Raw genomic sequence first — 27,850 nt, forward strand, 5'->3', positions numbered from 1 at the left:
ATGATATTGCTCGTCCTTACACAACTTGCTGATATCTGTCAGATAGTCAATCTCCAATCTAATGCACTAGTATAATATCCAACCCCATTCTGCTCTAATTTGGCTATCAACTTATCATGAAGTAATCTACCAAAAGTCTTTGCAAAATCTAAGCATACTACTGTGTATCCATCTCCTTTTTCCAATGAAGCTGTCACCTTATTGCAATAAGTAAGCAGATTACCCAAACGTAACCTTCCTTTAGCAAATCCATGCTGTCCATCAAAGATAATACCATTGTTGTCAACCTAATTCTGGATCCTGGTTCTCACCACTAATCATAATAACTGACACACATAGATAGGCCTATCATTTGATGCTTGAGTTCTGTCACCTCCATTATGAAGCACCACAATCTTACCTTCCTTCCATTCCTTTGGAACTTGACCCAATCCAAGACTCACATTAAAAAAAAAATATGTCAAGGCTGATGCCAACTCCCTGGCTCATTGCTTCAAAATATGTGGTGATATATTATCAAGTCCCACAGCCTTATTAACATCAAGATTGCTCAATTCCCCATATACCTCTTGCCCACTTATAGTCAGTCTCTCCTCATCATCATCAACTGCTCTCAAACTCACCATGATGTCACATTCACAAGAATGAAAGACCTTTATGAACAGCTCATTAAATATCTCAACTATATGTTCTGCAGTAGTTGTTCTTATACCATTTTATATCATTTTTCCATAATCATTTTTTTTTTTTTTTTTTTGCTTGATACATATCAAAAGAACTCAATAAGATTCCTTTTGGCTTCATTAGCTAACTGCTGCTCATATTTCACTTTTGCTACCTTTACTATGAAGTCATCCTTCTTGTCTGTTCTTGATAATCCTCATGAAACTGATTATTACCATTCCTCTTATGCTGCCTCCATAATGCCTTTTTCCTCTGTATCAAATGCTTACTCTCTTCCTTTATCCATTTCACACATTCCTTATTTAACCTTCTGACTATTGGAATACATTTAGACATTGCTTCTACTAGATAGTTCTTGAATATCACCCAAGCAGCATTGATCTCCTTTCTACCCAACTCCTTGTTTCAGGTTACAGCTGCAAGTCATCTCCTGAACTACTTATAATCACCAGTCTTGTAGTTCCCCACATACTCCCTTCTTCACAGAAGTCTTCACATGGTTGGCAACCACCTAGATAACTTCATGGTCACTCTCACCAACTGGAGGGTGATTTGACACCTCATTTATAATAGCATCCTCTGATGCGATGATCAAATCCAAGACCCTTATATCCCCATGTGCCCTCTGTTACATACTGCCTGAGATAGTTGTCCTTCAAAAACTCAAGAAACTCATTTTATTTACTTCCATTGCTATCTCATCATCCCAGTCTATATTGACATAATTCAAATCACCATTTTCTTATTCACTTGGCTAATTTGATTATGCATCTCGTGGTCACTACCATCCACATTACCAGGTCTGTAGCAACATCTGACTGAGAATTTGATTCCATTCATCTCAGTCTCACACAATACTTCCTCAAAATCACTGCTACTATTTTCCTCTTCCATTTCTACCTTGTATGGACAAAACTCTTTTTCTATCATCAGTATCACTCCACCTCCCTTTTTTTATCATTGCTATCTTCATGAAACACATCATATCCTTCCATCTCTATTCCTCTCAGGATGTCATCCTCATCCAACCATGTCTCACTTATTCCAACATTTTTTGAGTGAACAGACTCAAGTAATGCAACCATTTCATTTGCCTTGGAATACAAGGCAAATTTAGCAAATCTTACACCTAGCATTTGTATTCAAACATAACAGCTCATTTCTGAATCTGTAGCAAGTTTCAATGATGTCACTTATTAGATGTGACTTCTCTATACTTAACTCGAGCCATTTCTTTTTTTTTCCTCTTTTTCACATCCTCTTGGAGCATTAACTTTCTTAGGTTGAGTCTTCCTGTTTCCCTGTTTTTCTTGCACACTTGTTCTCTCATTCACTATACTCATGCTACCCACTTCTTCATTCATGACCACCACTTCAATCTCTCCTTTCTTACTCTTCTGCTCTTTTACATTACTTCTTAGTTGATCAAAAAGGTTCATTCTGTGTACACATTTCTCTACCTTCCAGCAGCAGTCTCTCCAAATGACTCACACTAAAACCATTCAAATACAGTCCATCACTCTTATACAGTTCAGTTTGTCCTTCAAACTCATTCCACACATTAACAAATTTCACTCCTTTCTCTTCACACATTTCCACTAACATAGTAATTGCATCTGAGAAATTGGCTGTAATGAATATGACCACGTTGCCACCAATTTGTGAGAGCAATCATAGGGTCTTGACTTGGGAGGTGGCTAAAGGTGTGGAATTTACAATTAAGACAGGGTACATGTGGAATTATCGGGCTGGTAAGTATGACAAGCTTAGGAGACTGATTGGCACATTGCCATGGCATGTAAATCTGCAAGGGCTAGAAGTTGACAGTGCATGGGAGGCAGTTAAGAAGTGTTTGCATGAAGCAATGGCTGACTGTATACCTAGAGTCCGAATAATAAATCAAGTAGGAGTTAAATGGATGAATAACACCATTAAGCTTGAGCTGCAAAAAAAGAAACAACTATGGAGGAAATTTAAGGAGAAAGGTGACTGGCAAACACATGAACAGTATAAAGCCCAGGCCAGAAGGGTAACGAGTGTGGTAAGAAAAGTAAAAAAGGATTACGAAAGAACATTGGCCATGCAGGCTAAAGACAATCCTAAACAGTTTTTTCGATATGTTGCAAGTAGAAGAAAAAATGTATATGGCAGAATGATTTTAAAGAATGCCGATGGTAGGGAGGTAACTGAATCAGTTGATATAGTTGAATTACTGAGCGAGTGCTTTGTAAGAGTATATCATCCAGGTGGTGACATTGCAGAAATGAATGAACCAAAAGTTTATACGGGAATTGTGGTGAATGATGTGGAGGTGAGTAGTCTATTACAAAACCTCAATGTCAATATGTCTGTGGGATTAGGTGGTATACCAGCTCATGTCGTACGTGAAGCGGCTAAAGAATTGTCCATACCCTTGACCATTCTGTTTAATCTGAGTCTTGGGTCTGGGTTAGTCCCAAGGGGGTGAAAAGAGGGGAAAATAGTTCCACTGCATAAAGGTGGTTCCAAGACTGCTGTTGTAAATTACCGACTGATTAGCAGATCAGGAATCGTTGTCAAGGTCTTGGAGAAACTAGTCAAGAGAAGAATACAGGATTGGATAGATGAAAATGGGATACTGTATGAAGGACAACATGTTTTGTGAAGGGTAGATCATACCTCAGTAATTTGCCCACGTTTTATAAAACAGTAACGACTGAACTGGATAAGGGTAATGGGTTTTCAGTGATTCTACTGGACTTTGCCAAGGCCTTTGATAGGATACCACATGGAACTCTAATCAGTAAACTGGAGCAGATGGGGATGGATATAGGGTTGGTGAGATGGATAGGAGGGTGGTTGATGGAGAGATACCAGAGAGTGGTTTATTCAGGAGTGGAGTCCAAAAGATGGCTTGTGACTAGTGGTGTGCCACAGGGTTCTGTTCTTGGACCACTACTTTTCAATTTGTTCATTAACGATATAGGAAAGGATCTGAGAGGAAGTGTTCACTTGTTTGCTGATGATGCAAAGTTGGGTAGAGCAATTGTCCAGGATGTCAAAATTTTGCAGGATGATTTGGATAGTTTGGAGGACTGGGCTAAGGAAAATGGATGTCAATTTAATGTGGCAAAGTGTAAGGTTATGCATTTTGGAGTGAAAGATTAGCAGCAGTATATCACATTGGTTGAACCGTACTCCAGGAGATTGATGAGGCCAGGGATTTGGGAGTGTTGGTTGTTGATAGGGAGTTGAAGTTTAGGAGGCACATTGCAAAAGTGGCTAAAACAGTTCATCAAATCACTTGGTTACTGAAAAATACTTTAACAAGCGGAGGCAAACAAGTTATTGTTCCTCTATATCGAGACCTGATAAGACCCTATCTGGACTACTGTGCCCAGATATGGGCCCCAGGGTTTCTTCTTGATGGGGAGGAGGTGGAGAGGATCCAGAGATGACTGACCAAGATGGTGCAGGTCTGTGGAATGAACCTTATGAGAACAGATTGAAGATTTGTGGGTTGCAAAAATTGGTTGATAGGCAGAAAAGGGGTGATATGATTGAGACATTCAAATTACTGAAGGGTTTCTATAAGATTAATCCAGAAGATATTTTTGAGAATAGGGCTGGTGGTGGGAGGACTAAGGGCCATACATGGAAGCTGGGCAAAAATGTGGCTAACAGGGGTGTTAGAGCTAGGTTCTTTACTTGGAGAGTGGTAAATGAATGGAATAAGCTGCCAGAGTCTTTTGTGGGTGCTATGACCGTGAATGAGTTTAAGACGAGGTATGATAGATACTGTGCGAAAGACGAATAGTTGTTCTTGTCATGATGTTAGGGCCTCCCTCGATGAGTCTGTTACTCCTTGGAGTTGCCCATAATAATAATAATAAAAATAATATCATTCACAAACTTTGCTCTCTTCTTTATCTCATCACTGACATACCTGAGCAACACACTAACTTCCTTTCCTATCACACTATTATCTTTTATCCTTCTCAGCAATCTCCTGATATCCAATCTTACGTGTTCCTTGTTCCATGTCAAGTCATTTGTCCCTATTACCACTACCAACTCTATTGCTTGCTTACTCCTCATATCCATCACTTCAGTCACTCTATTCATTTTACCTCAAGGAAAACAAACCTTGTGTATCCTCTTGTTCACCACGTCTCTAATAATTGAATCTCCATACAGTGCCACACGCAGGTCTTTTGTTACCTCTTTCAATCCAATATCCTTCATTTTCATAATTTTCACTCTTCCATAGATATCTTGAGTCTGCTCGGTTAGCCTAGTGGCTTTGCGCCTTGCAACCATATGCCTGGGGAAGGAGTGTCCTAGGTTCGATTCCCGTCGCCGATGTGAGGAACTGAAGGATCTTCCTCAGCCATAGCCAAGTTAGCTGATCTTGGGCGTGGACAGTAGGGTTTTTTCCACCAGTTTATCTGAGGTTTTTCATCCTACAAGCAGACAAACCAGCCATGTGAACACATAGGGATACAGCCAGGAATACTTACAGGCATAGGGGTGACCATCCTATCCTCGTACTGCAGTTACGAAATCCAAACATGCTTGGAAGGTTGTGGGCCTTAAAGGCCTGTTAAAGCCATTGGGATAGGATAGATATCTTGAATTCGTTTAATTGCACTCCACATCCATTACATCTTTTGCCTCACCTTAATCAACTCAGATTTCAAATCTTGCCTCACATTTTTGCTCTCACTCACACTCTCAATTTTATTTTGCCAGCAATACTACATTTTCTATATCTGTGTTCCAGATTGTTAATATTTTTCTTTTTAATATTTTATTTTTCTTTCCAAGTACTTCAGAGGTTTCTTTAGTATGATTTTTATTAAAGTTTTCCATTCTTCTTCTATATCTTCACCAATTTGGGTTTCTTTTTAGGTAATCTATTAATCATGATTGATAAAGCATTCTAATGTTTTCTTTTTGTAATAGATATACTTTGTATACTTGTTCTATTTCTTGTTTTTTCATATTTACTTCCTTTCTCCTTTTTGCTGGTATTTCTATTTTAGAGACTACTAAGTAATGATCTGAAAAAATTTCCTTCCTCTGTATACATGTGCTGTGGAGTTAGTTTCTGATTAGTAATGATATAATCAATTATAGATCTTGTTCCTCTGCCATTCCAAGTATATTTATTTATATTTTTTTTGAAAAAATATTGGTTATTTGCATAAAGCATGTGGTGTGAGGTAGAGGTAGGCAAGACAGGATATTTAGTGGGGTATTGCTATAGATCCAGGAGCACAGAGGATGGGGAGCAGGAGATGTTTAGACAGTTAAGTTTGGCAAGTGCAAGAAGAATGATTGTTATGGGAGAATTTAACTACAGCAGTATAAATTGGAGAGAGGAAGATGCATGTAGCAATAGGGGGGATGGAATTTTTAGAATTCTTGAGAGACAAATGTTTTAGGCAACATTTAACAGAGGAAACAAGAGGTTCAAGAGTTTTGGATTTGGTTATAGCATCAGAAGAGTTGATAATAACTGAGATGACATCTCTCCCACCAGTTGGAGAGAGTGACCATATGGTTTTGACTAGGAAAATGAATAGACATGCAGGAGTATCAAAGAGACGGGAACTTATGTGGAATTATAAAGCAGGTGATTATAATAGTCTTAGATGTCAACTTCGAGAAGTTTCATGGAGGGAGGAATTGGAAGGCCGGGATATCATTAGTGCGTTGGAAATTGTGAAAGAATATTTGTTAGCAGCAATGGTAAGTTGTATACCACGAGTGAAGAAGAGGACACAATTTGGAGTAAAGTGGATGACAAACAATATTAAACAGGAATTGCATGCGAAAAAGAGGCAATGGAAGATATATAAGGAGACAGGTGAAGAGAGGATGAATGAAGAATATAAAACACAGGCCAGAAGAGTGACTAGTGTGGTAAAGAAAGCGAAACTGGAATATGAGAGGATATTGGCCCTAAGATCCAAAGAAAATCGTAGGGAATTTTTTAGCTATGTGGCCAGTAGGAGGAATGTTATCTGTGGAAGAATGATATTGTGGAATAAAAATGGGAATAGAGTGACTGATGCAGAGAACATAGTGTAATTGTTCAATGAACACTTTATTGGAGTATTTCATCCTAGAGGAGTCAGTTTTAATGCTAGAGGGATAGGGCAGGTTCGAGGTTTAGAGGTACAGGAGGAGAGTGTGTTTCAGATACTGAGTACTCTGGATGTCAGTAAAGCTTTGGGACTGGATGGTATTTCACCACGAGTTTTTGAGAGAATGTGCTAGGGAACTGACAGTGCCTTTAACCTGGCTTTTCAATGAAATCTGGCTGCAGGAAAGGTGCCCAGGGAATGGAAGGAAGGTAAGATAGTGCCATTGCATAAGGGTGGCAACAGACTGGAAGTGTCTAATTATAGGCCAGTTTGTGTGTCATCAGTAGTTGTTAAGATCTTGGAGAAAGTAGTGAGGGACCATATACAGCATTGGGCAGACGAGGGTAATGTTATCTGTGAGAGTCAACATGGATTTGTGAAAGGGACTCTTGTTTTAGCAATATGCTATATGCTAGCCTTTTATAATAAAGTTACAAGAACATTAGATGAGGGAAAGGCATATACTGCAATTTTCTTAGACTTAGCAAAGGCATTTGACAGGGTGCCACATGATAAGCCGATACTTAAGTTCCAGCACATGAGTATGGATGTCAGATTGGTCAACTGGATTCAGGATTGGCTGTCTGATAGGTATCAGAGAGTTGTGTATAGTGGAGCAGTTTCAAGGAGGCAGAGGGTTACAAGTGGGGTCCCACAGGGCTCAGTACTAGGACCTATATTGTTTAACCTTTATATCAATGGCATTGCCAGTGGATTGCAAGGAGATATTCAGTTGTTTGCAGATAATGCAAAGCTGGGAAGGATTATTAGTAATAGTGCAGATGTGGTAGCCCTGCAAGAGGATTTGAATAAGCTAGATCGATGGGCAAATGAATGGGGAATATTGGTTTAATGCAGCAAAATGTAAGTTCTTGAGGTTTAGGAAACATCGATGGGATGCTGCATACTCTATGGAAGGAGTTATACTGGAGGAAGTAGGGGAGACAAGAGATCTGGGGTTGATGATTGATAAAAACCTGAAATTTAGGGGACATATTGCAAAGGAGGTGAAGGTAACACAGAGGATTGCTGCAATTATGAGAAGGACACTGACCTGCAGAGATAAAAGGGTTATCATTCCGTTGTATAAGTCTCTGATCAGACCACACTTAGACTATTGTTCTCAGATTTGGTCCCCAGGATTTGAAGGGGATAAATTAACTATGGAAAGGATTCAAAGACGGATGACAAAGATGGTTTCGGGACTGTATAATTTTGGTTATGAGGATCGGCTGAGGGAATGTGGACTGCAGAGTTTGGTGGATAGAAGAAGGAGAGGTGATGTGATTGAGACTTTTAAACTGTTGAGAGGTGGTTACAGGGTTGACACCAGGGAGTTCTTTTGCTTGGTTGAACAGCGGGAAGGAGTGATGACAAGAGGCCATCCCTGGAAGTTACGAAAGGAAACTGTGAGCAAGAGGGTGAGGAGTGGTTTCTTTGCATGGAGGGTGGTTGAACCATGGAATGCATTGCCTGATGGAGTGGTGAGAGCGAGAACGATCAATGAGTTTAAGGAGTGGTATGATAGACTTTGTGTTTCTTAGGGGGGGGACCTCCCCTCGATGAGTCTTGACAGACATTATGTTCTTAGGAAAGACCTCCTACGATGAGTCTTTTGACTCCATGGAGGCCTGAATAATAATAATAATAATAATAATAATAATAATATTTCATATCACAATCCATGTTTCCAGCTTAATAATGATCCTATCACAAGTCAGCTTAAAAACTCAAGTTATTCAATGAAACAATATCCATAGATCAAGAAACCACCAAAAGACTCAAAACATACCATCCAAGACCCCCTAAAATATATGGTTCATCAAAATTACACAAAAGTATTGTCCACTTAGATCTATTGTGAATTCTATAAGTAGTTCCACGTATAAAATTACAAGATTTCTGTCTGACCTTCTCAGGCTGCCTCATTGGCTACTCAACTTCCTTGATTAAAAAAAAAAAAAATCCATAGAATTTTATAACGTAGTGGAATTATTGAAAAATGCAATTACATCAGATTACTTCACATGGAAAGATAAAATATATAGACAAGAGGAAGGAACTGCAATTGGTTCATCCTTCTTACGTAACCTAGCCCATGTTTTATTGAACACTTAGAAGAAAGAATTTTTGCTCTTGACCACAAAACAACAAATTGACTGCAGTAGATTTGTGACATCTTTGCAATTTGGAATAACACAGAACTAGAACTCTACTCATTTCTACAAAAAATCAACACTCTACATCCTCATATCAAGTTCACACTAGAAAAAGAATCTTCAAAAGTTAAAGGTATTTCCTTTCTTGATGTACACATCCAGCATAAGCAAGATGGATCCATTTCCACTTCTGTCCACTGAAAACCAACTTTTTCAGGTTGCTGTATTCACAATATATCAGCCTACCATCCATCTCAAAAATATGGCATCATAAAATGCCTAGTATCCAGAGCACACATGATTTGTTCTTCTGGAGAATCTCTAAAACAAGAATTGGAAATTGTCAAAGAAACATCCTTACAAAATAGATATAATTCAATAATAATCCAAAAAATAATCAACCACTCTCCTATAAAGTAACCCAGACAAGAAGAAACCCACAGGAATCCTATACCATATATTAAAATCATCTCTAAATGTGGGGCAAAAAGTATGAAATATTCATATCAACTCATTGCTATATATATACCCTTCAACTAGTGGTGAGCTATGTTTAAACAAATACCCTTCAACTGGTGGTGAGCTATGTTTAAACAAATATTTCATGATCTAAACATGAAATATTTGCACACAATCAACTGTGTTAATTTATCTTACATAAGGAAAACATTTTTTGACTATCAAAATATAATAAGAATGAAATCTTTTATAAAACATTCGATTGGCTACTGGTTTTACCATACGATTGGCTACCAGAAGGGAGAAGGGTAAAGTTAGCGCACGCACTTATTTTCAAACTTGGGCACATTCATTATAGAGGAATTGAAACAATAATTCAAAATAATCTATACGCTGCCGAATAGACTAATTTTTGTTAGGTTACTGTATAAGTTTGTCGCTTAATACATTTCAAAAAAAAATTATTTTTTTTTTGAAAAAATAAATAAGTAAACAAGAAGAATAAGAGGCTCGCAAATTTGAGAAAAAATGAACAAAGGGCTCGCTCAAGCCCCCGTGAGCCACTTATAGCTCACCACTGCCTTCAACCAAATTCATAACCTGCTACCTTCTCCAAAAGACAAACTCTCACTGGTGATGCTACCTGGCATATACAAAGTATTATGTTCATGTAACTCATCCTACTATGGACAAATAGTAGGATGAGTTGGCAACTCCTATAGGTAAATATCACCTCTCCTATCACTTCTGCCTTAGTATCTCTACGTTTGGGTCTGCCTCTCACTGACGAGACCTCAATAAAGGTTGAAACCGGTCTGGATAGTGGCCCTTCCCTTAATGCATAGCAGTATACATGTCCACAAGATGATGTGCTTTGCATTATGGAAGATACTGAGACAAGGAGTGATGAAAGCTTGGTCCATCTTTGCTCAGAATTGCCTGGTGTTGCACTACCTTACCTCAGTCCTGAAGATATTTTCAGGTGCAAACTTTGTTTGCTTACACTTGGATAAAGGATTGAACTAAATTTATTATAGTCTAACCAAGTGAAAAATAAACTTCCAACATCTTTCTCTAAATCCAGAGTAATTCAATAATAAGGTGGTACACTTGTTGGCAACTCCTATAGGTAAATATGACCTCTACTATTGCTTCCACGTTTGGGTCTGCCTCTCACTGACGAGACCTCAATAAAGGTTGCAACCAGTCGGGGTAGTGGCCCTACCCTTAATGCATAGCAGTATACATGTCCACAAGAAGATGTGCCTTGCATTATGAAAGATACTGAGACAAGGAGTGATGAGAGCTTGGTCAACCTTTGCTCAGAGTTGCCTGGTGTTGTGCTACCTTATCTCAGTCTTGATGATGTTTTCAGGTGCAAACTTTGTTTGCTTACACTTGGATAAAGGATTAAACTAAATTTATTATAGTCTAACCAAGTGAAAAATAAACTTCCAAGAACTCAATGACAATGAACTCTGTATGTCTAGTGTCGATAGTGTTGTTTTCAAATACAGAAGAAATAACTTGTATTCCTGTCCCTTATGTGCAAGGCATCTTAGTGAATGCATAACAAAAGTTTTAAAACTACTAAATATTTTTGTTTCCTTTCACCACATCAGAAAAATCTTCACCTTTCTCACTTCTCCAAAGAATAAGCTTCTACATCTCAATTATCCAGGTGTCTACCAGATTCTTTGCTCTTGTGGGTTATCTTATTTTGGACAAACAGGAAGTTCTGCTTTTATTCAGCTAGAAGAACATAAGTCTTATATTCAATACCTTGAACCCGAATAGTCTGGACTTGTGGAGAATGCTATCAACACTAGACATAGAGTTCACTGGAACAAGACAAAAGTCAGTTCCTCATGGAGCAGCTTTATAAAGAAATATGTGAAAATTTACTTCACTCTCCTAACTTAAACAAATCTGATGGTCTACATTTATCCCCTTTGTGGAAGATATTTATTTTAAATCAGCTAATCTTTCCTAACTTTATTTTATTTATTTATTTTTATTTTTTTTAAATTGTGTGTGTATTTAATTTAATTAAATTAATTAATTATTTATATATTTTTATTTTATTTATTTTTAATAAGTTAGGAAATTAAATGACCTTTTTTAGTTATCTTACATTAGCTACTTAGGTGGTGCCTTTTGGAATTGTCAGTTATTGTTCGATTTGCTTTGTACTGAAGATGCCTTTGATACTTAAGCAAAAATAATACTAATAAAATAATATTTTATGTCAATTTATATATAAATAATATTATATTGTATTGGTATTTTATTATTTACATATAAATATAAATAATAAAATTGATATATTTATATATAAATAATATTATATATAATATTATTTAAATATAAATAATAAAATTTATATATTTATATATAAATAATATTATATATAATATTATTTATATATAATTAATATTATATATATATTGGTATTATAATTTATTAAAATCTTTTCTCCTGCTTCATTCCTCAGTTCTAAACCAAATTTTCCAGTGATACCTTGTTCTTCTTTTTCATCGACTTTTGCATTCCAATCACCTAATATCAAGAGAAAATCTGTTTTATCAATACTGTATACTACTTGTTGCAAGCTACTCTAAAATTCTTCTACCTTATCTTCCTTTGAATCTGTAGTGGGTGCATACACCTGTATGAGTGTAACATTCACTGGGTATGCCTTTATTCAGATTAGAATTATTCTATCACACACTGGGTTGTAACCCAAAATGTATTTTCTGTATTCTCTTCTAACTACAAATGCTACTCCATTTCTTCAAAGGTTTTCAAAATCATCATCATCAAAGTGACCCATTCCTGTCCATCTCAGTTCAGTGATTCCTAACATCTTAACTTGAGTTATAATTTCTTTCTTCACCAGTTTCAGTTTTCCTTGATACATGCTTCTTAAATTCCATGTTCCTATTTTATGTAAATCAGTAAAGCGGAGGCATCCTCTTCTGAGATTAACTCTATCAGAAGTTGAACTTCCTGAAGGCTTTGATCCAGCTTCATCATTCTTGGTAACTTATATGTTGAGAGGTGGTTACAGGGTTGACATTGGAGAGTTCTTTCGCTTGGTTGAACAGCGGGAAGGAGTGATGACAAGAGGCCATCCCTGGAAGTTAGGAAAGGAAACTGTTTGCAAGAGGGTGAGGAGTGGTTTCTTTGCATGGAGGGTGGTTGAACCATGGAATGCATTGCCTGATGGAGTGGTGAGAGCAAGAACAGTCAATGAGTTAAAGGAGTGGTATGATAGACTTTGTGTTTCTCGGGGGGGGGGGGACCTCCCCTCAATGAGTCTTGAATAGACTTTGTATTTCTTAGGAAGGACCTTCCATGATGAGTCTTTTAACTCCATGGAGGCCTGAATAATAATAATAATAACTTCATTCAAAGTTCCTCTCTGCACTTCCCCAGTAGCCATTTCAGTGCTTTCTGACCTGGGTGTCTATTTTCCAGCACTATATCACAATAACTTAAGCCTCTGTTCATAAGATTTTATTGGCAAAATATATACAGAAGTGGTTTGCCATTACCATAATAATAATAACCACTTCCCAGGTCAAGACCATGTGATCACTCTCATCAACTGATGATGACTTCAACTGTGGGAACATAGATTTGAAGGAGGAGAGGACACATGGCAGGAAGGAAATTGAATTTATGCAGTTACTAAGAAATAATTACCTGAGTTAGCATGTGATGTAACATGTTAGTGGGTTGAGAGTGCTAGATCTAGTAATTGCACACAGAATTTGTCCATAACAAATATGACCATACTGCCATCAACGGGTATGGGTAATCATATGGTCTTTACCTGGAAGTTGGATAAATGTATAAATGTTTGGAATTTTCAGTTAAGAGTTGGTATATGTGGATTACATGGCTGGTAGGTAGGATAAGCTTAGGAGATTGCTTAGATCAGTGGCATGGCATGATGTTGTAAAGTGTTGATAATGTTAATAATGCATGGACAGTGGTAAAGGAGTGTGTTAGGGAAGTAATATCAGACAGCATACTTACAGTCAGGGGAATAAACTAAGTAGGAGTTAAATGGATGAATGCTATCATTAAGCTGAAGCTACAAAAAAGGGGAGAAAAAATGTTGATGGAATTCAAGGAAAAAGTTCACCAGCAAGCAAATGAGCGGTACAAAGGCCAGAAGGGTAAGAAAGAAAGAAAGAAAGAAAGAAAGGAAAAATCAGAATATGAAAGGAAATTAGCAGTACAGGCCAAAGATAATCCCAAAGAGATCTTTCAGTATGCTTCAAGTAAAAAGGAAGAGGTTCATGGCAGAATGATTTTAATGAATGCTGATAGTAGGGAGATAACTGAATCAGGCAAAACAGTAGAATTACTAAGTGAACACTTTGCAAAAGCATATTCATATAGGTGGATATATTGCAAAGTGAACACTTTGCAAAAGCATATTCATATAGGTGGATATATTGCAAAGTGAACACTTTGCAAAAGCATATTCATATAGGTGGATATATTGCAGTAATGAGAGAGAGAAAAAAGTTATATAGAAACTGAGGCAAATGAACTAGAGGTGCATACTACAGAACCTTGATGGGAATTCAGCTATAGGATTAGATATCTGGTATATCAGCTTGAGTTTTAAGAGAAGATACTAGGATATTAGCTGTGCCTTTAACCACATTGTTTAATCTAAGTCTCAGCTCTGAGTTAGTTCCAAGGGGGTGGAAAGAGGGGAAAATAGTTCCACTGCATAAAGGAAGCTCCAAGACTGATGCAGCAAATTACCAACAGAACAGCATATCAGGAGTCATCAAGGTTGTGGAGAAGTTGGTCAAGAGCAAAATACAGGAACAGATAGACAGAAATGGGATACTATATAGGGGAAACATGGTTTTGTGAAGGGTAGGTTGTGCCTCAGTAACTTGCTCACATTTTATAATACAGGGACAGCTGAGTTGGATAAAGGTAATGAGTTTACAGTGAAACTGCTGAACTTTGCAAAAGCTTTTGATAGGATACCACATGAAATTCTAATCAATAAATTGCAACACATGGGGTTGGATATAAAGTTGAAGTGGCTAAAAGCGTGTTTGATGGAGAAAGTTCTTGAGCCATTGCGATTTAATTTGTATATTATCTAAAAAGGAAAGGATTTGAGAAGATCTCTTCAGTGTTTGCTGATGATGCAAAATTGGGTAAAGTAATAATTAATATGAATGATGTTAAAATTTTGCAGGATGATTTGGATAAACTGACAGTCTGGGTAAAGGAGAATGGATATCAGTTGAATGTGGCATGTGGTAAAATGTAAGATTATGCATTTTGGGGGTGAAAAGATTACCAGCAGTGTACCACATTGACTGTACTACTCTAGGAAACTGATGAAGCCAGGAATGTGGGGATGTTAGTGGATAGGAAGTTAAAGTTTAGATGACATATTGCAAAAGTAACTAAAGCAGCTAATCAGATTACTTGGTTACTGAAGAATACCCTGGCAAGCAGAGAAAAGCAGACAAAATATACCTCTGTATCAAGCTTTGGTAAGAATCCATCTTGACTACTGCATGCAGATTTGGTCACATGAGTTTCTTGGTGATGAGGAGGAGGGGAGGGGTTAGGATTCAAATGTGAGTGACCAAGATGGTAGTAGGTCCATGAAATGAACCTTATGATGACAGGCTGAAGATTTGTGGGTAACACAAACTGGTTGACAGGAGGAAAGGGGATGATATGACTGAGACATACAAATTACTGAGAGGTTTTTACAAGATTAATACAAAGGAAATTTTTCAGAACAGGTCTGGTGGTAGCTAGGAGCCATCCTTGAAAACTGAGAAAGAGTATAGTTAGCAGGGTTGTAAGGACTAGATTTTTTGTTAGAGAGTGGGCAATAAGTGGAATAGGTTGCCACAGTCTGTTGTGGGTGCTATGACTGTGAAATGTGTTCAAACAAAGTATGACAATTATTGCTCGAATATTGGATAGTGCTTGACATGTTGTTGAGAGCTTCCCTCAATGAGACTAAGAACTCCATGGAGTAGCCCATAATAATAATAATAATAATAATAACTCAACAGTTCCAGATATAAATATTGGTCCTATAAATTTGTAGCTACAGCCTTATCTTTCATAGTGTATTACCTTCATGAAGTGAAACAATTCTGCCTCCTTTCCAAATCTTTACGATATGTGCTATTACAAGACTCTTATTAACCTCTCTACCAGCCGTGGTGGATTAAACAGTAAGACCAAATTGCACTTTTTATCCATGTTATTCAATCAGTGTTACAGAATCGTATCCAGATTTTGCTGGACGTCTATAGACGTCATAGCCAGTTGAGGTGTTAAACAAGTATGCCAAGGTAACTGCCAACCCCCTGGAACATTCCCTTAAAGCACATGGTCATATGCCATCAAATTCTATATCACTATTCACAACAAGCTTATGGAATTCCTCATATACCTACTGACTCACAACTAAGCATCTTCTCCATTTCCTCTACTCTGTTTTCTCCGTTTCATTGAATACTTCAACTATGTCCTCTGCAGCAGTTACCAATCTGTCTTCTTGATCCATTAACATCACCATACCATAATCATTTTTCCTTCTACTTGCACATATAGAAAAAGATCTCTACAATTTTTCTTGGGCAAAATTGCTAATCTCTCATATAGCACTTTTACTGTCATTACCAACTAAGTTCACCTTTCTGACCTGCTTTTTATACTCTTTGGGCAACTGATTTTACCATTATTCATCTTGTGCTGCCTCTAAAGTGCCTTCTTTTTTCAGATTTCATGCTTAAGCTCTTCTTTCATCCATTTGACACCTGAGTTATTCAGCCTTTTGACATTCAGCATCCATGATATTTAGCAACATTCACACAATGATGTTGCTAAATATCATCAGTACCCAAGCAGCATTTTTCTACTTCCTACTTAACTCATCATTCCATGGTATAGCTTCAAGTTGGCTGCTAAGATTCTCATAATCACTTGCCTCATGGTTCCACATATATTCTTTCCTCACAGAAGTCTTCATATGGCTGGCCACCAGGTTATCACTTTGTTGTCACTCTCACTAACTGAAGGGAAATGCAACACCCTACTCACAATCACATCATCCAATAAAATTATCAAATATATGACTCTTGATTCTTGCATGCCCTCCACTTCCTTACACACTGCCTAAGATAATTGTCTGTAAAGAACTCAAGAAATTAATTTTCCTTATACCCAAATGCTATTTCTCCATCACAATCTAATGTATACAATCATAATTAAAATTACCTATAATGATCAATCCTCCCTTGTCCACTAACCTGAGTTGCTTACACATTTCTTCATCTCCATCCTCTACATTTCCTGGCATATAACAACATTTAACTAAATATCTCTTTCCATCAAACTCCACCTCACACCATACTACCTCAAATCTGTTGCCACTGTTTCTTTCATGCATCTTCATTTTGCATGGACATACTTCCCCCTGCTATTTTATCAGCAGCAATTTCCTTCCTTATTGTCCTTTCTATCCTTATGGAAAACATCATATCCTTCCATTTCTATTCCCTTCAGGATATACAACCATGCTTCACTTATTCCAACAATTTTTGGATGAATAAATTCAATCAGTTGTTTTGTTCGGATGAATTTTCCAGTTCAAGCAGGAAAGAGAGAGAGAGAGAGAGGAAGACCAGCTGCAAGATGGAAAGACCAATGAAGCCAGAACAGACAAATGCCTAATCCTTGAAAAGAAGAATAATAAGAAGAAATCAATCACTGAAATGATTTCATTTCTAATGCTCCTGGCATTCATAAATAAACACAGCAATTCACTTTTAGGTTTATAACCAGTCCTACCCATGCCACTTGTTGGCTGTGATTTTCATACACCTGTCCATGCCTAATTGCCTTTATACCTACCCTATATATCCCCTCGGACTCAAGTATCCCTCTTCCCCTTACATCCCAGGCCATCCAATTCCTATGCCACATAGGAATCATATCACTCATCATCACACACACATTTACTACTGCTTCCAATACTCACTCTCCTTTTGTGTCTTTCTGTCTATCCACAGATCACCCCCCCCCCCATTTTGCTGTCCATCTTGCATTTCTGTTCTCTTATCATCATCTTTCACACTACTACTAACTACCACCACCACCATTTATGATGATTTCAGTCTCAATCTTGAACTTCCTCTTGTTCGTATCACTCATTAACTTCCTTCTAGCAAGTCTCTTTCCATTTAAATGCAACCTATTACTTTTTCATCCTTCCCTCATTATTAATATATTAATATATAAAATGTATTCTACACCATAACAGTAATAACTTTTCTTGTGTTATAATTAGTTTCACAATGGGGCAACTAATCTAGCTTCTTTCATAATTAATATCTATTCCAAGATAAACAAAGAAATTTGATCATCCACTCCAGATTACTCACTAAAAGATTGAAATATCCTGATATAAGGCATGAACTGATAATATATTGTATCTGTAAATGTATTTTTCTTGAAAGAAGCCATAATATTGTAATTAATTCAAAAGATATATTTCGGTGATTACACCACATTTTTTATTATTCAGTTATACAAAATACTGAAATAATAGTTCCCGACAAGTTTCGTAAATCGTAGGATTTACATCTTCAGGGGATAAATGGTATAACTTAAAGTTTAAACAAAAGAATTAATAAATACAAATCATAACTGTCTGGCTATTCATAAACTCAAATAACAGAATGTAGATATAAAACGTTACTGACGTTGAACAATACTGGATGATGTCACGTGTTCTTGTTCTCATTCATACAGTCTGAGCACAGATTAAGGTAGATTTTTTATTTGAGCTGACCACACTTGATGGAGAATTAAACTTTGATTTTTATTGCATTGGGTTGGATTTTTTAGCATATTAGCAGCTTCTTTAAATTTTCTTATATAACTGTTGTTTTCTATGTATGACATCGTCGTTTTTTGCCAGAGTACATCGTGTCTGATGAAAGTGGTATGGAAAGCAAGACCCGTTTTTTGTTCTCTTTTGTATTGTACGTCTTTTTGGTGTTCAGCCATGCGTATTTCTCCAGATCTTCCTGTCTGTCCTACATATGATAGATTGTGTGGATAGACTGGGTCACCATCGATGAGTCTTCGGACTCCATGGAGGTGCTGGTATAATAATAATAATAACATTATATTTCATAATTTTTTTCATACATGACAAGGAGGAGAACAATGGATCATTCCTAGAAGCTGTGCTGTTAAAATGTGATTACCAAAGCCATGAGGTCTAGATTTTTTGCTTGGAGAATGGTAAGTGTGCAGAAAGGATTGCAAAAGCCAGTCATGAGTGCTTTGTCAGAGTTCACGGAGAAATATGATATGTATTATATGAAGAATGGTTGGTATGGGCTTCCCCAAAATGAGTCTTTGGATACAATGGAGATACATGAGTGGTTCTGTTTCCATTCTCCTGATCCAAGCTTCTAGTCCAACCAAATAAAATGGAATGAAGACTTTTGGCTACTTGTATATGGAAATATGACTTCTACATTACTTCAACCTTGGTATCACATCACTTCTGGCTCTTACTAATGACCTCAATAAAAGTTGAAAATCTGAGTAGTGGCCCTTCCCTTAATGCATAGCATTATACATGTCTGGAAGGATATGTGTATCGCATTGTGGGATACTAAGGAAATTGACGTGACGTCATTAGCCTCCATATACAAATAGTTGAGTCATGAAGTTACTTAATGCACAAACTTTGTTTGCTTATAGTTAGATAAAGGAAGAATATACTTTCTTGGCATCTTTAATTTACCTGAGTAATAATAATACTATTATTTGGAATTATTAAAGATGACTTTTCATTACCTTCCTACATGATAATTCATGTGTATGATGTTCCTCTTGTAGCTGCTTTAATTGTTGCTGCATCATATCAATCTCTGCCTGTAGTTGGACCACGTGAATGTCACAAATCTTGATGTTTTCATCTCTTTCTCTATTAGCGGCATCTCTAAATTAATAAATGCATAAAACAAAAGTTTCATAAATAATTTTCACTAGTACTTGGCCATATGTTTGCTAAGTTGTTTCAGTTTAAAAATAGAGTATTATCAAAAGTTCATTCAAGCATTTGCTACTACCAAGCAGAGTTTCTGAAGGAGGAATCTGATATTGCACATCAAGGAGCATCAAGAAAAAAAGCACCCTCTACTGAATAACTTGGCCCTTGGAAACTATATATAAAACAAAAATATATGCAAATGATGTAATGTGTGTGAGGAACATAATGAAACAGTGTGTGAAACGAGAGTTTTGGTGAGCAAAAAGGCAAGAACACTAATGAAGTAAATGAAGGCAAACAGAATGCAAATGGTCGGAGAGAAAATCTGACAAGAAAGTGGTAGATAAGGAGAATAGCAATGAAATGTTCTTCTCATCTACCAAATAATCTTCATTTACTAGATAAGCCATTAGTAGCAGAGGCTCTACCAATGGTGCACACAAAAAGTTAAGCAAGTTTGAGCATGGTTAGTAGTTGGAAGGGATCAATCATTCGATGCTGTTGGCAAACTATCCCTCGATGAGTCTTTGGACTCCCTGGAGGTGTCGCATAATAATAATAATAATTTATCTGTCACATGACAAAACATGAAATTCGAAGAGTGGAGATATAGCCTGGAATGTATCATTGCATAGTCCTCTTTGGGGTGAGGGCATACTAGAAATGTATTGACAGTATTTTTTCACATGAAAAAAAACAAATGGGATAGGGATAATTTACTGCCTACTCTACTAGTTTCATGAAACTTCTTCTGTTTCACATCATCAGAAATAAGTGAATAAACTAAAAAATAAATTATAATAGGGAATGAATATAATGCAATATCTGAAAAGCAGAATAACAATGGAATGCAAACATTTCCCTATCAAGTTGTTTGCTGGTTAATGATCTACTGTGAACTACTAATAACTTAATGTGTGTTGTGTTTAACTAGAAAAGACCAGACCTGATGTAAAATCATTGCAGCTGACTCCTTGAATAGTCTTGAGAAAAATCTGTAATCTATGTAGAGCAATTTTGTGGCGCAATCAAGTGGCATTAATGAAGACTTTTCAAAAATAATTCAATGTTGCAAGTGTAATATGGATGCATGGCAAAGTGCAAGAGATGTGATTGTGGAGAGAGAGAGAGAGAAAATGAATGAATGGGAGAGGAGAGAAAGTGTGAATTTGAAGGAAGAGCAATATATTATAAGACCACAAGGCAATGAATGCAAAATAGACTGAAAAGATAAAAGATGGTGTAAATGACAAAAAACAAAAATGAAATGAAATCTATTGAAACTGAGAAAGTGAAAGAAACTATGAATGAGGAAACAGAAATGAAAAAAAAACCTGGAGAATTTTTTTAGATATGTGGCAAGAAGAAGGAAGAATAATCAAGGTAAAACTATGTTAATGGATGAAAATGGTAGAAATACATGGTAATTGCTGCAAAAGACAGTGTTGAGATATTCAGTGATCAGTTTATATTATGATTCCCAAACAGGGTGGAATCATGAAGAACTTAAGTGTAGAGGACAGAGGAGAGGATGGCTTAATTATGACTGAGTAGAAGGTATTTGAGGAAATAAATATCCTTGATGTCAATAAGGCAACAGGATTTGATGACATATAACCACACATCTTAAGGGAATGTTCCATGAAATTGGCAGTAGCAATTTCATGGAACATGCATGTTTAATAAGAGTCTTATAATAGCACAGGTTCCAAGGGAGTGGAAAGAAGACAAAAAAAAGGTAAAATTGTTCCTCTGCACAAAGGTGTTGATAAGTCTGTGGCTTCAAATTATAGGCCAATCTGTATACCTGGAGTTATGGTGAAGGTATTAGAGAGAGAGATTGGTGAGAAGTAAAATATAGAAATGGGTTGATAACAGCAGTATTCTCTGTGGTTATCAGCATGGATTTGTTAAAGGGAGATCATGTTTTACTAACTTACTTATGTACTATAACAAGGGGACAAATACCTTGGAAAGGGGAGTTGCATATACAGTGGGGGGTGGTGCTCGAATTTCGAAGAAGCTTTTGATAGACTGCCACACTACAAGCTATTAAATAAATTGAAACGTATGAAATTGGATAACAGATTTCTAAGATGGATCAGTGGCTAGCTGTCAGATATGTATCAAAAGATTGCAGTATCCTGAAAGAGGAAGATCACTAGTGGTGTACTGCAAGGATCAGTTTTGGGACCATTGTTGTTCAATTTGTATGTTAATGATATTGGGATGAGTTTAACTAGTGATGTGTAGCTGTCTGCAGAGATGCAAAATTGTGGCGACTCAGCAATGTAGAGTCAAACAGATTTTATGGCCTTAAAGGAGGACTTGAATAGATTGCATGAATGGTCAGGTAAGTGGAACTATCAGTTCAATGTTACAAAGTGTAAGATTTTGAAATTTAAACAACTATGGGATGAAAATTATACACTTGGTGTGGAAATTTTAAAGGAAGTAGAGGAGATGAGAAATCTGGGAGTGGTGGTGGTAGACAAGGACTTGATATTCATGGACCACGTTGCACAAATTGTGAAGACATTCACATCGGATAATGGCAATGATGTGGAGGACTGACATGCAAAATAAAGAGGTTATGATGCCACTGTATGAGGACTTGATCAGGCCTCATATGGATTACTGTGCACAGATTTGGTTTCCGAGTTTTCATGGTGACGAGGATATGTTGGAAAGGGTTCAGAAAGGATTCACAAGGTAGTCAGTGGTCTTTGGAATGAGGAGTACAAGGTCATATTGAGAGAATGTAAACTGCAAAGCCTCATGAATAGGAAGAAGAGGTGTGTGTGGGGGGGAGGGATATGATAGAGACAAATAAGCTAGTCGGGGATTGTTATCAACTTGACATGGAAGATATTTTTCATAGAATGGGAGAGAGAGAGAGAGAGAGAGAGAGAGGTAGAACAAGAAGCCATTACTGTAAACTGTATAAAGATGGTACGAGCAGAGGAGTGAGGAGAAGGTTCTGTGCATGGAGAGTGATTGGTGAGTGGAATGCATTGCCTTAGTGATTGGTGAGTGGAATGCATTGCCTTAGTGAGTTGTGAATGTAGACACACATTGAATCAGTTTAAGCAAGGTTGGATGAGCTTTGTGTGCAATAGTATCTCCCATGATGAGTCTCTGACTCCATAGAGGTCAGATGTTAATAATAATAATTTTGGTTTGCCGACATAATACTTGATGCCTGGTTTTGGTTGTATGTGGTGCCAGTACCGTTTTGTGTTTCGTCTTCTACATCCTTGATGCATTCAGATTGGCATACCTCTCTTGACTTGCCAGTCTCTCCTACATAGTACAAAACACAGGTATACCATTGATCTTGTAGATATAGTATGCCCAGAGATGCAAGACCCTTCGACACTTCTGCGCATGTCACAAGAAGGAGAATCCATTTCGATAATAGGGTAATCAATCCATCTTCTCCAACAATAAAAATCAAGTTACTACTAGTACAGTGACAGATAAGAAAGCACGTGATTTAGCGTGTTGGTGACCAATTCGTATATCCTTCATTTCTTTCTCTCCTTCAGCATGAATCAACAATTCTTGGCAAGTTGCCAAGTGAAGCTCTCGCAAGTGTGGGCATATTATACTGGGTTTTTTTTGGTAGGTTGATGGGTATTTGGAGGTTTCTGGAGATTAGAGATCTTGTTGAGGGAGTAGAAGGCAACCTTTTGTTGACCATTTTGTTGAGGTAGTGTCCTTGATAACTCATCTGACACATGCTCTCCACTCTTGCTTTCATACCACAAACTATTCATTCTTGCAATGACTACATTGAACATACGAGGAATTTAGTGCACTAAATTCCTCATTTATTGAAATCATAGCTGCCATTTTTCTCACATGCATCAGTGCAATAGAGAATATTTTAATACTTTTTAAACAATCGCACATAATAAGATTCACAATTAAACAAACACACCTTAACTACAAAGTCAAAAATAAAGGAAATACCACAAATAATGATTAGCAATATCACAAATATTTAATAAAAATAAAGACCTATCTGAACAATATATGCACAATGCTTCATCTTCAAACTATGGCACTAGTACCACCACCTTAATAAAGTAACAGATGATTTGTATAAAAGAAATTACTACTGAAACATATTTCTGGACTCTACAAAGGCATTTGATAGGATAAGAGAGTAGCCTATGGATAGACATCAAAGAGTGGTAGATGGAGGAGTAAGTCAGGATCAGGGAGATGACTGATAATGTGCTGTTGAGCTCTGTTCTTCAATAACTGATATTTAATTTTACATTTATGGCAATAGAAATAATTTCAAGAAACATCCAGTGTTTTGGAATGGTGAAAAACTCAGTAAGGTAATAATTAATGATGATGTACAGATTTTGTAAGATAATTTAAACAGATTGATAGTGTGAGCAAATGATAATGGGTTACCAGTTTAATGAATATAACTAGATCTGTGGAATGTGGGTTATGAGGGAATACAACTTGCAGTGCCTTGAACAGAAGAAGGAGAGAAGATATGAATCATAAGGGATTGTTACCAGATTAATGTGGCAGAGATTTTTCTGGAAGCTGTATCAGGAGTGGGTGAGCAAGGGAATGAGAAGCCGGTTCTTTGCATGGAGAATGGTTTGAGAATGGAATGCACTGATTGAAAGTGTTGTCAGTGCGGAAACTGTGATGGTTCAAGGCATAGTTAGATGATCTCTTTGTATGAGAGTGTGGATCTCCCCATGATGAGTCTGTTGATGATGATGGTAGTCTGACATTAATAATAATAATAAATACTAAGCATGCTATACTAAACTACCAGCAGTAAGTTTTTTTTTCTTCCATCTTACTATATACTAATAATATTTACATATTATATTCAATAAAATCCTTCTCCTCTGCATAAATGAGAAAGGAATGTTTTACTAAGAAATAAAGAAAAATTAAATAAAAGAAAAAGAAAAAAAAGAAAATACTTTAATCCAGAGTACTTTAGTAATAAAGTATGACACCTTTTGACTACTTGTAAATGAAATATAACTTCTGCATTACTTCAACCTTGATATCACTTCTGGGTATGGCTCCCACTGCTGAGAACTCAATACAGGTCAAAACCAGTCTGGGTGGCAGCCCTTCCCATAATGCATAGTATTATACATGTCCATAAGGATATGTGCATTGCATTATGGGATAGTAAGGCAATTAATGTGAAGTCATTAGCCTCTATATACAAGTAGCCCAGTTGTGAAGTTACTTCACACACAAACTTTGTTTGCTTACACTTGGATAAATGATGAAGCAAGAATGTAATTTCTTGGCTTCTTTAATTTAGAGTAGCTAAAGAAAAGGGGTGAGACAGTGAGTCTATTGCTGAAAAGTTGAGTTGAGCTGAGGAGGGCCACAATAGCAAATCAGTCAATGCTCAGATTATGTAAGAGGAATGACGTGGAATTTGTGGATGTGTAGAGTGGGTTTGATGGACGAAAGGATTTCTACAAGAAGTATGGTTTGCATCTGAATGGATTTGGTGTTCTGAGTCTGGAAAGAGTGTTGTTGAATGAATTGAAAGTGGATGTGAAAAATCAGGGGAACTAGATCTTTTAGGAGAGAAGCTGTTGAGCAAGTAAAGAGCTAAGAGTAAGGCAGCTGAGTGTAAGAATATGCATAAAATGCCTAAATTACTACTGTAGAATATCTGCTATTTAGCAATATCAGGAAAGGAACTGATATTGCAGAGAAGATATGAAACAAGAAATACATTTTTTTTTAAGATTATCTTACTTTTTTTTTCCAGTGGCAGCCAATTTTGATTAAATAAATAAATAAAAAGGAAAGAATAACTTTTGGTTTTATTATTTATCATATACGTAAATATTATTATTATTATTCAGGCCTCCATGGACTCATCATGAGGACCTTCCTAGGAAACACAAAGTTTATCATACCACTCCTCGACTATTCTTGCTCTCACCACTCTATCAGGCAATGCACTCCACGGTTCAACTATCCTCCACACAAAGAAACTGCTCCTCACCCTCTTGATCACAGCTTCCTTTCATAACTTCTAGCGATGGCTCCCTTGTCATCGCTCCTTCCCGCTGTTCCACCAAGTGAAAGAACTTCCCAGTGTCCACCCTGTAACTGCCTCTCAACAATTTAAAAGTCTCGATCATATCACCTCTCCTTCTTCTATTCATCAAACTCTGCAGTCCACATTCCCTCAGTCGATCCTCATAACTAACATTGTACAGTCATGAAACCATCTTTGTTATCTGCCTCTATACCCTTTCCACAGTTAATTTATCCCCTTCAAATCCTGGGGACCAAATTTGAGAACAATAGTCTAGTGTGGTCTGATCAGAGTCTTATACAACGGAAGGATAACTCTTTTATCTCTGCAGGTCAATGTCCTTCTCAGTATTGCAGCAATCCTCTGGGTTACCTTCACCACCTTTACAACATGCTCCCTGAATTTCAGTTTTCTATCAATCATCATCCCAGATCTCTTGTCTCCCGTTCTTCCTCCAGCACAGGTCCTCCCTAAATATTTCCTAAATGTACAGCAAAAAAATGCATTATTTCTTTGTATAAGAAATCTTTGTATATTTATGGCCCATCGAAAACTGTTTGATTATGATATTTGAAAGAAGGACTCACCTCTAATTTAGTTTTTTTTTTTTATTTCTGTAACATAAACTTCAGAGAAGAAAATATTGAACTTTACAGCAATTTTTTCACACCATTGAAGAACTTCAGTCTTGTTTACAACAAGCAACTTTCATCTCACCACCACGTTCCACCATGTTGCTTACCATGTCAGACAATATAGCACTTGCGTGAAGATTATACTTCCGAAAAATAAGTTTAATTAATGAGTGAGAGAGAATAATAGAACAACTGTGGTGCTGATGAGAACAGAGACAATGTTTTGAAAAGTTTGAAGTTTAGTGGAGAAATAGAATTTAAAGAATTATTAAGCCAAAAAGGTGGAAAAGAGTGTTATGAGGAAAACAAACAGTTATCCCAAAATTAACAGATGAATTTATTTTATTTATTTCTTATATGAAGCAAAGTTGTGGCACAGATAAAAGTGATATATAGTATCTCTTGAAACAACAGACAGGTCCTTTTGATATGGTATACAATAAACATATTCAAGTTAAGTGCTGTAAACCTAAAATTTTCAGAAGGAAAAAAGGAACTTGAAAATTAGCTTCATATTTCAAGGAAATAGGAAAGGAACTGATATTGCAGAGAAGATATGAAAGAAGAAATATGTTCTTCTTTAATTATATAGGTGATGTGGATACTAAATCCAACATTATTTCAAAGCCAAACGTATGCAGAAACTATGAAAGTTTCGTAAGTTGACCTGAGAGCATATGAGAATACAATCCTCTGAATCGCTGAATTGCTTTAGCTTGTACTACTTAAAAGACATAGGTGCTGCCTGAGCATCCATATATTTGCCTTTTATTAATGCATTTGATAAAGGTTTCACTGGCCTGACAGCTGTTTCAAACTAGTTGGGCAGCACCCATGTCTTTTAAGTAGTGCAGGCTAAGGCAACTTGGGAATGCTGAGGATTGCATTCTCATAAGCTCTCAGGTCAACTGACAAAACTTTCATAGTTTCTACATACTTGAAATAATGTTGTATTTAGCATCCACTTTGCCTATGTCATTTTGCATTGGCGAAATAAGCCTTATGGCTCTTCCTTTAGTAATTAAGTTCTTTTTAATTAGTTAGCATATCCACTCTCCAGCCAAAGGGCTGCAGGTTTGAATCCCACCGTGGGCATGGATGTTTGTGATTGTCTGTGAAAATAATAGTGGTGGTGATGATGGGCAGTAGATGGCATTGTGTAGTTGCAGTTCATTGGTGGATTGAGCAGTGGAGACAGAGTTGTAGAGTAGGTGCCCTCCCTCGATGAGTCCTTGGATTCCCTGGAGGTGTCAGCTAATAATAATAATAAGTTGTGCACAAATTATTTTCTTGTTTTAATGAGCTAATTAAAAATAATTTATATTTTAATGGCCATTATTGATAACAGAAAAAATCGTGTCTTATAAGTTTGTGTATTCTCATCAAATCCTGTTATCTAAGAGAAGAAATCTCGTGCGATATTCATGTTCTTTAACTGTGTTAAGTTTGCAGGCCCTATTTCTCTTTATGAGATAAGTTTATATATATAATGCAAATTTGTATATAGCACTTGCAAAGCATAAACATTTTACACACACACACTTTTAAGGCAATACCATAAATCTACACTAATATTGCTTATTTGTAAACAGATATATTATTTTTGAATTTGTCTCTCACTCAATCTCTTAACT

General features: G+C 36.7%; 1 protein-coding gene across 3 annotated transcripts in view; it reads right to left on the reverse strand.

Annotated features, from left to right (window-relative positions):
• LOC150097906 (dynein regulatory complex subunit 10-like) overlaps positions 1 to 27,850 on the reverse strand; it is a 179,495-nt gene that overhangs the window by 85,707 nt on the left and 65,938 nt on the right. For all 3 annotated transcript variants that reach the window (XM_090406507.1, XM_090406505.1, XM_090406506.1), the window contains exon 5: positions 19,325 to 19,469. In XM_090406507.1, the coding sequence (XP_090262633.1) occupies positions 19,325 to 19,469 (145 nt within the window). The remainder of the gene's footprint in view (positions 1 to 19,324; positions 19,470 to 27,850) is intronic.

The sequence above is a fragment of the Typopeltis vanoorti genome, chromosome 16 (genome assembly GCF_054136105.1).
Source record: "Typopeltis vanoorti isolate ZY-2024b chromosome 16, IOZ_Tvanoo_1.0, whole genome shotgun sequence".
NCBI lineage: Eukaryota > Metazoa > Arthropoda > Arachnida > Uropygi > Thelyphonidae > Typopeltis > Typopeltis vanoorti.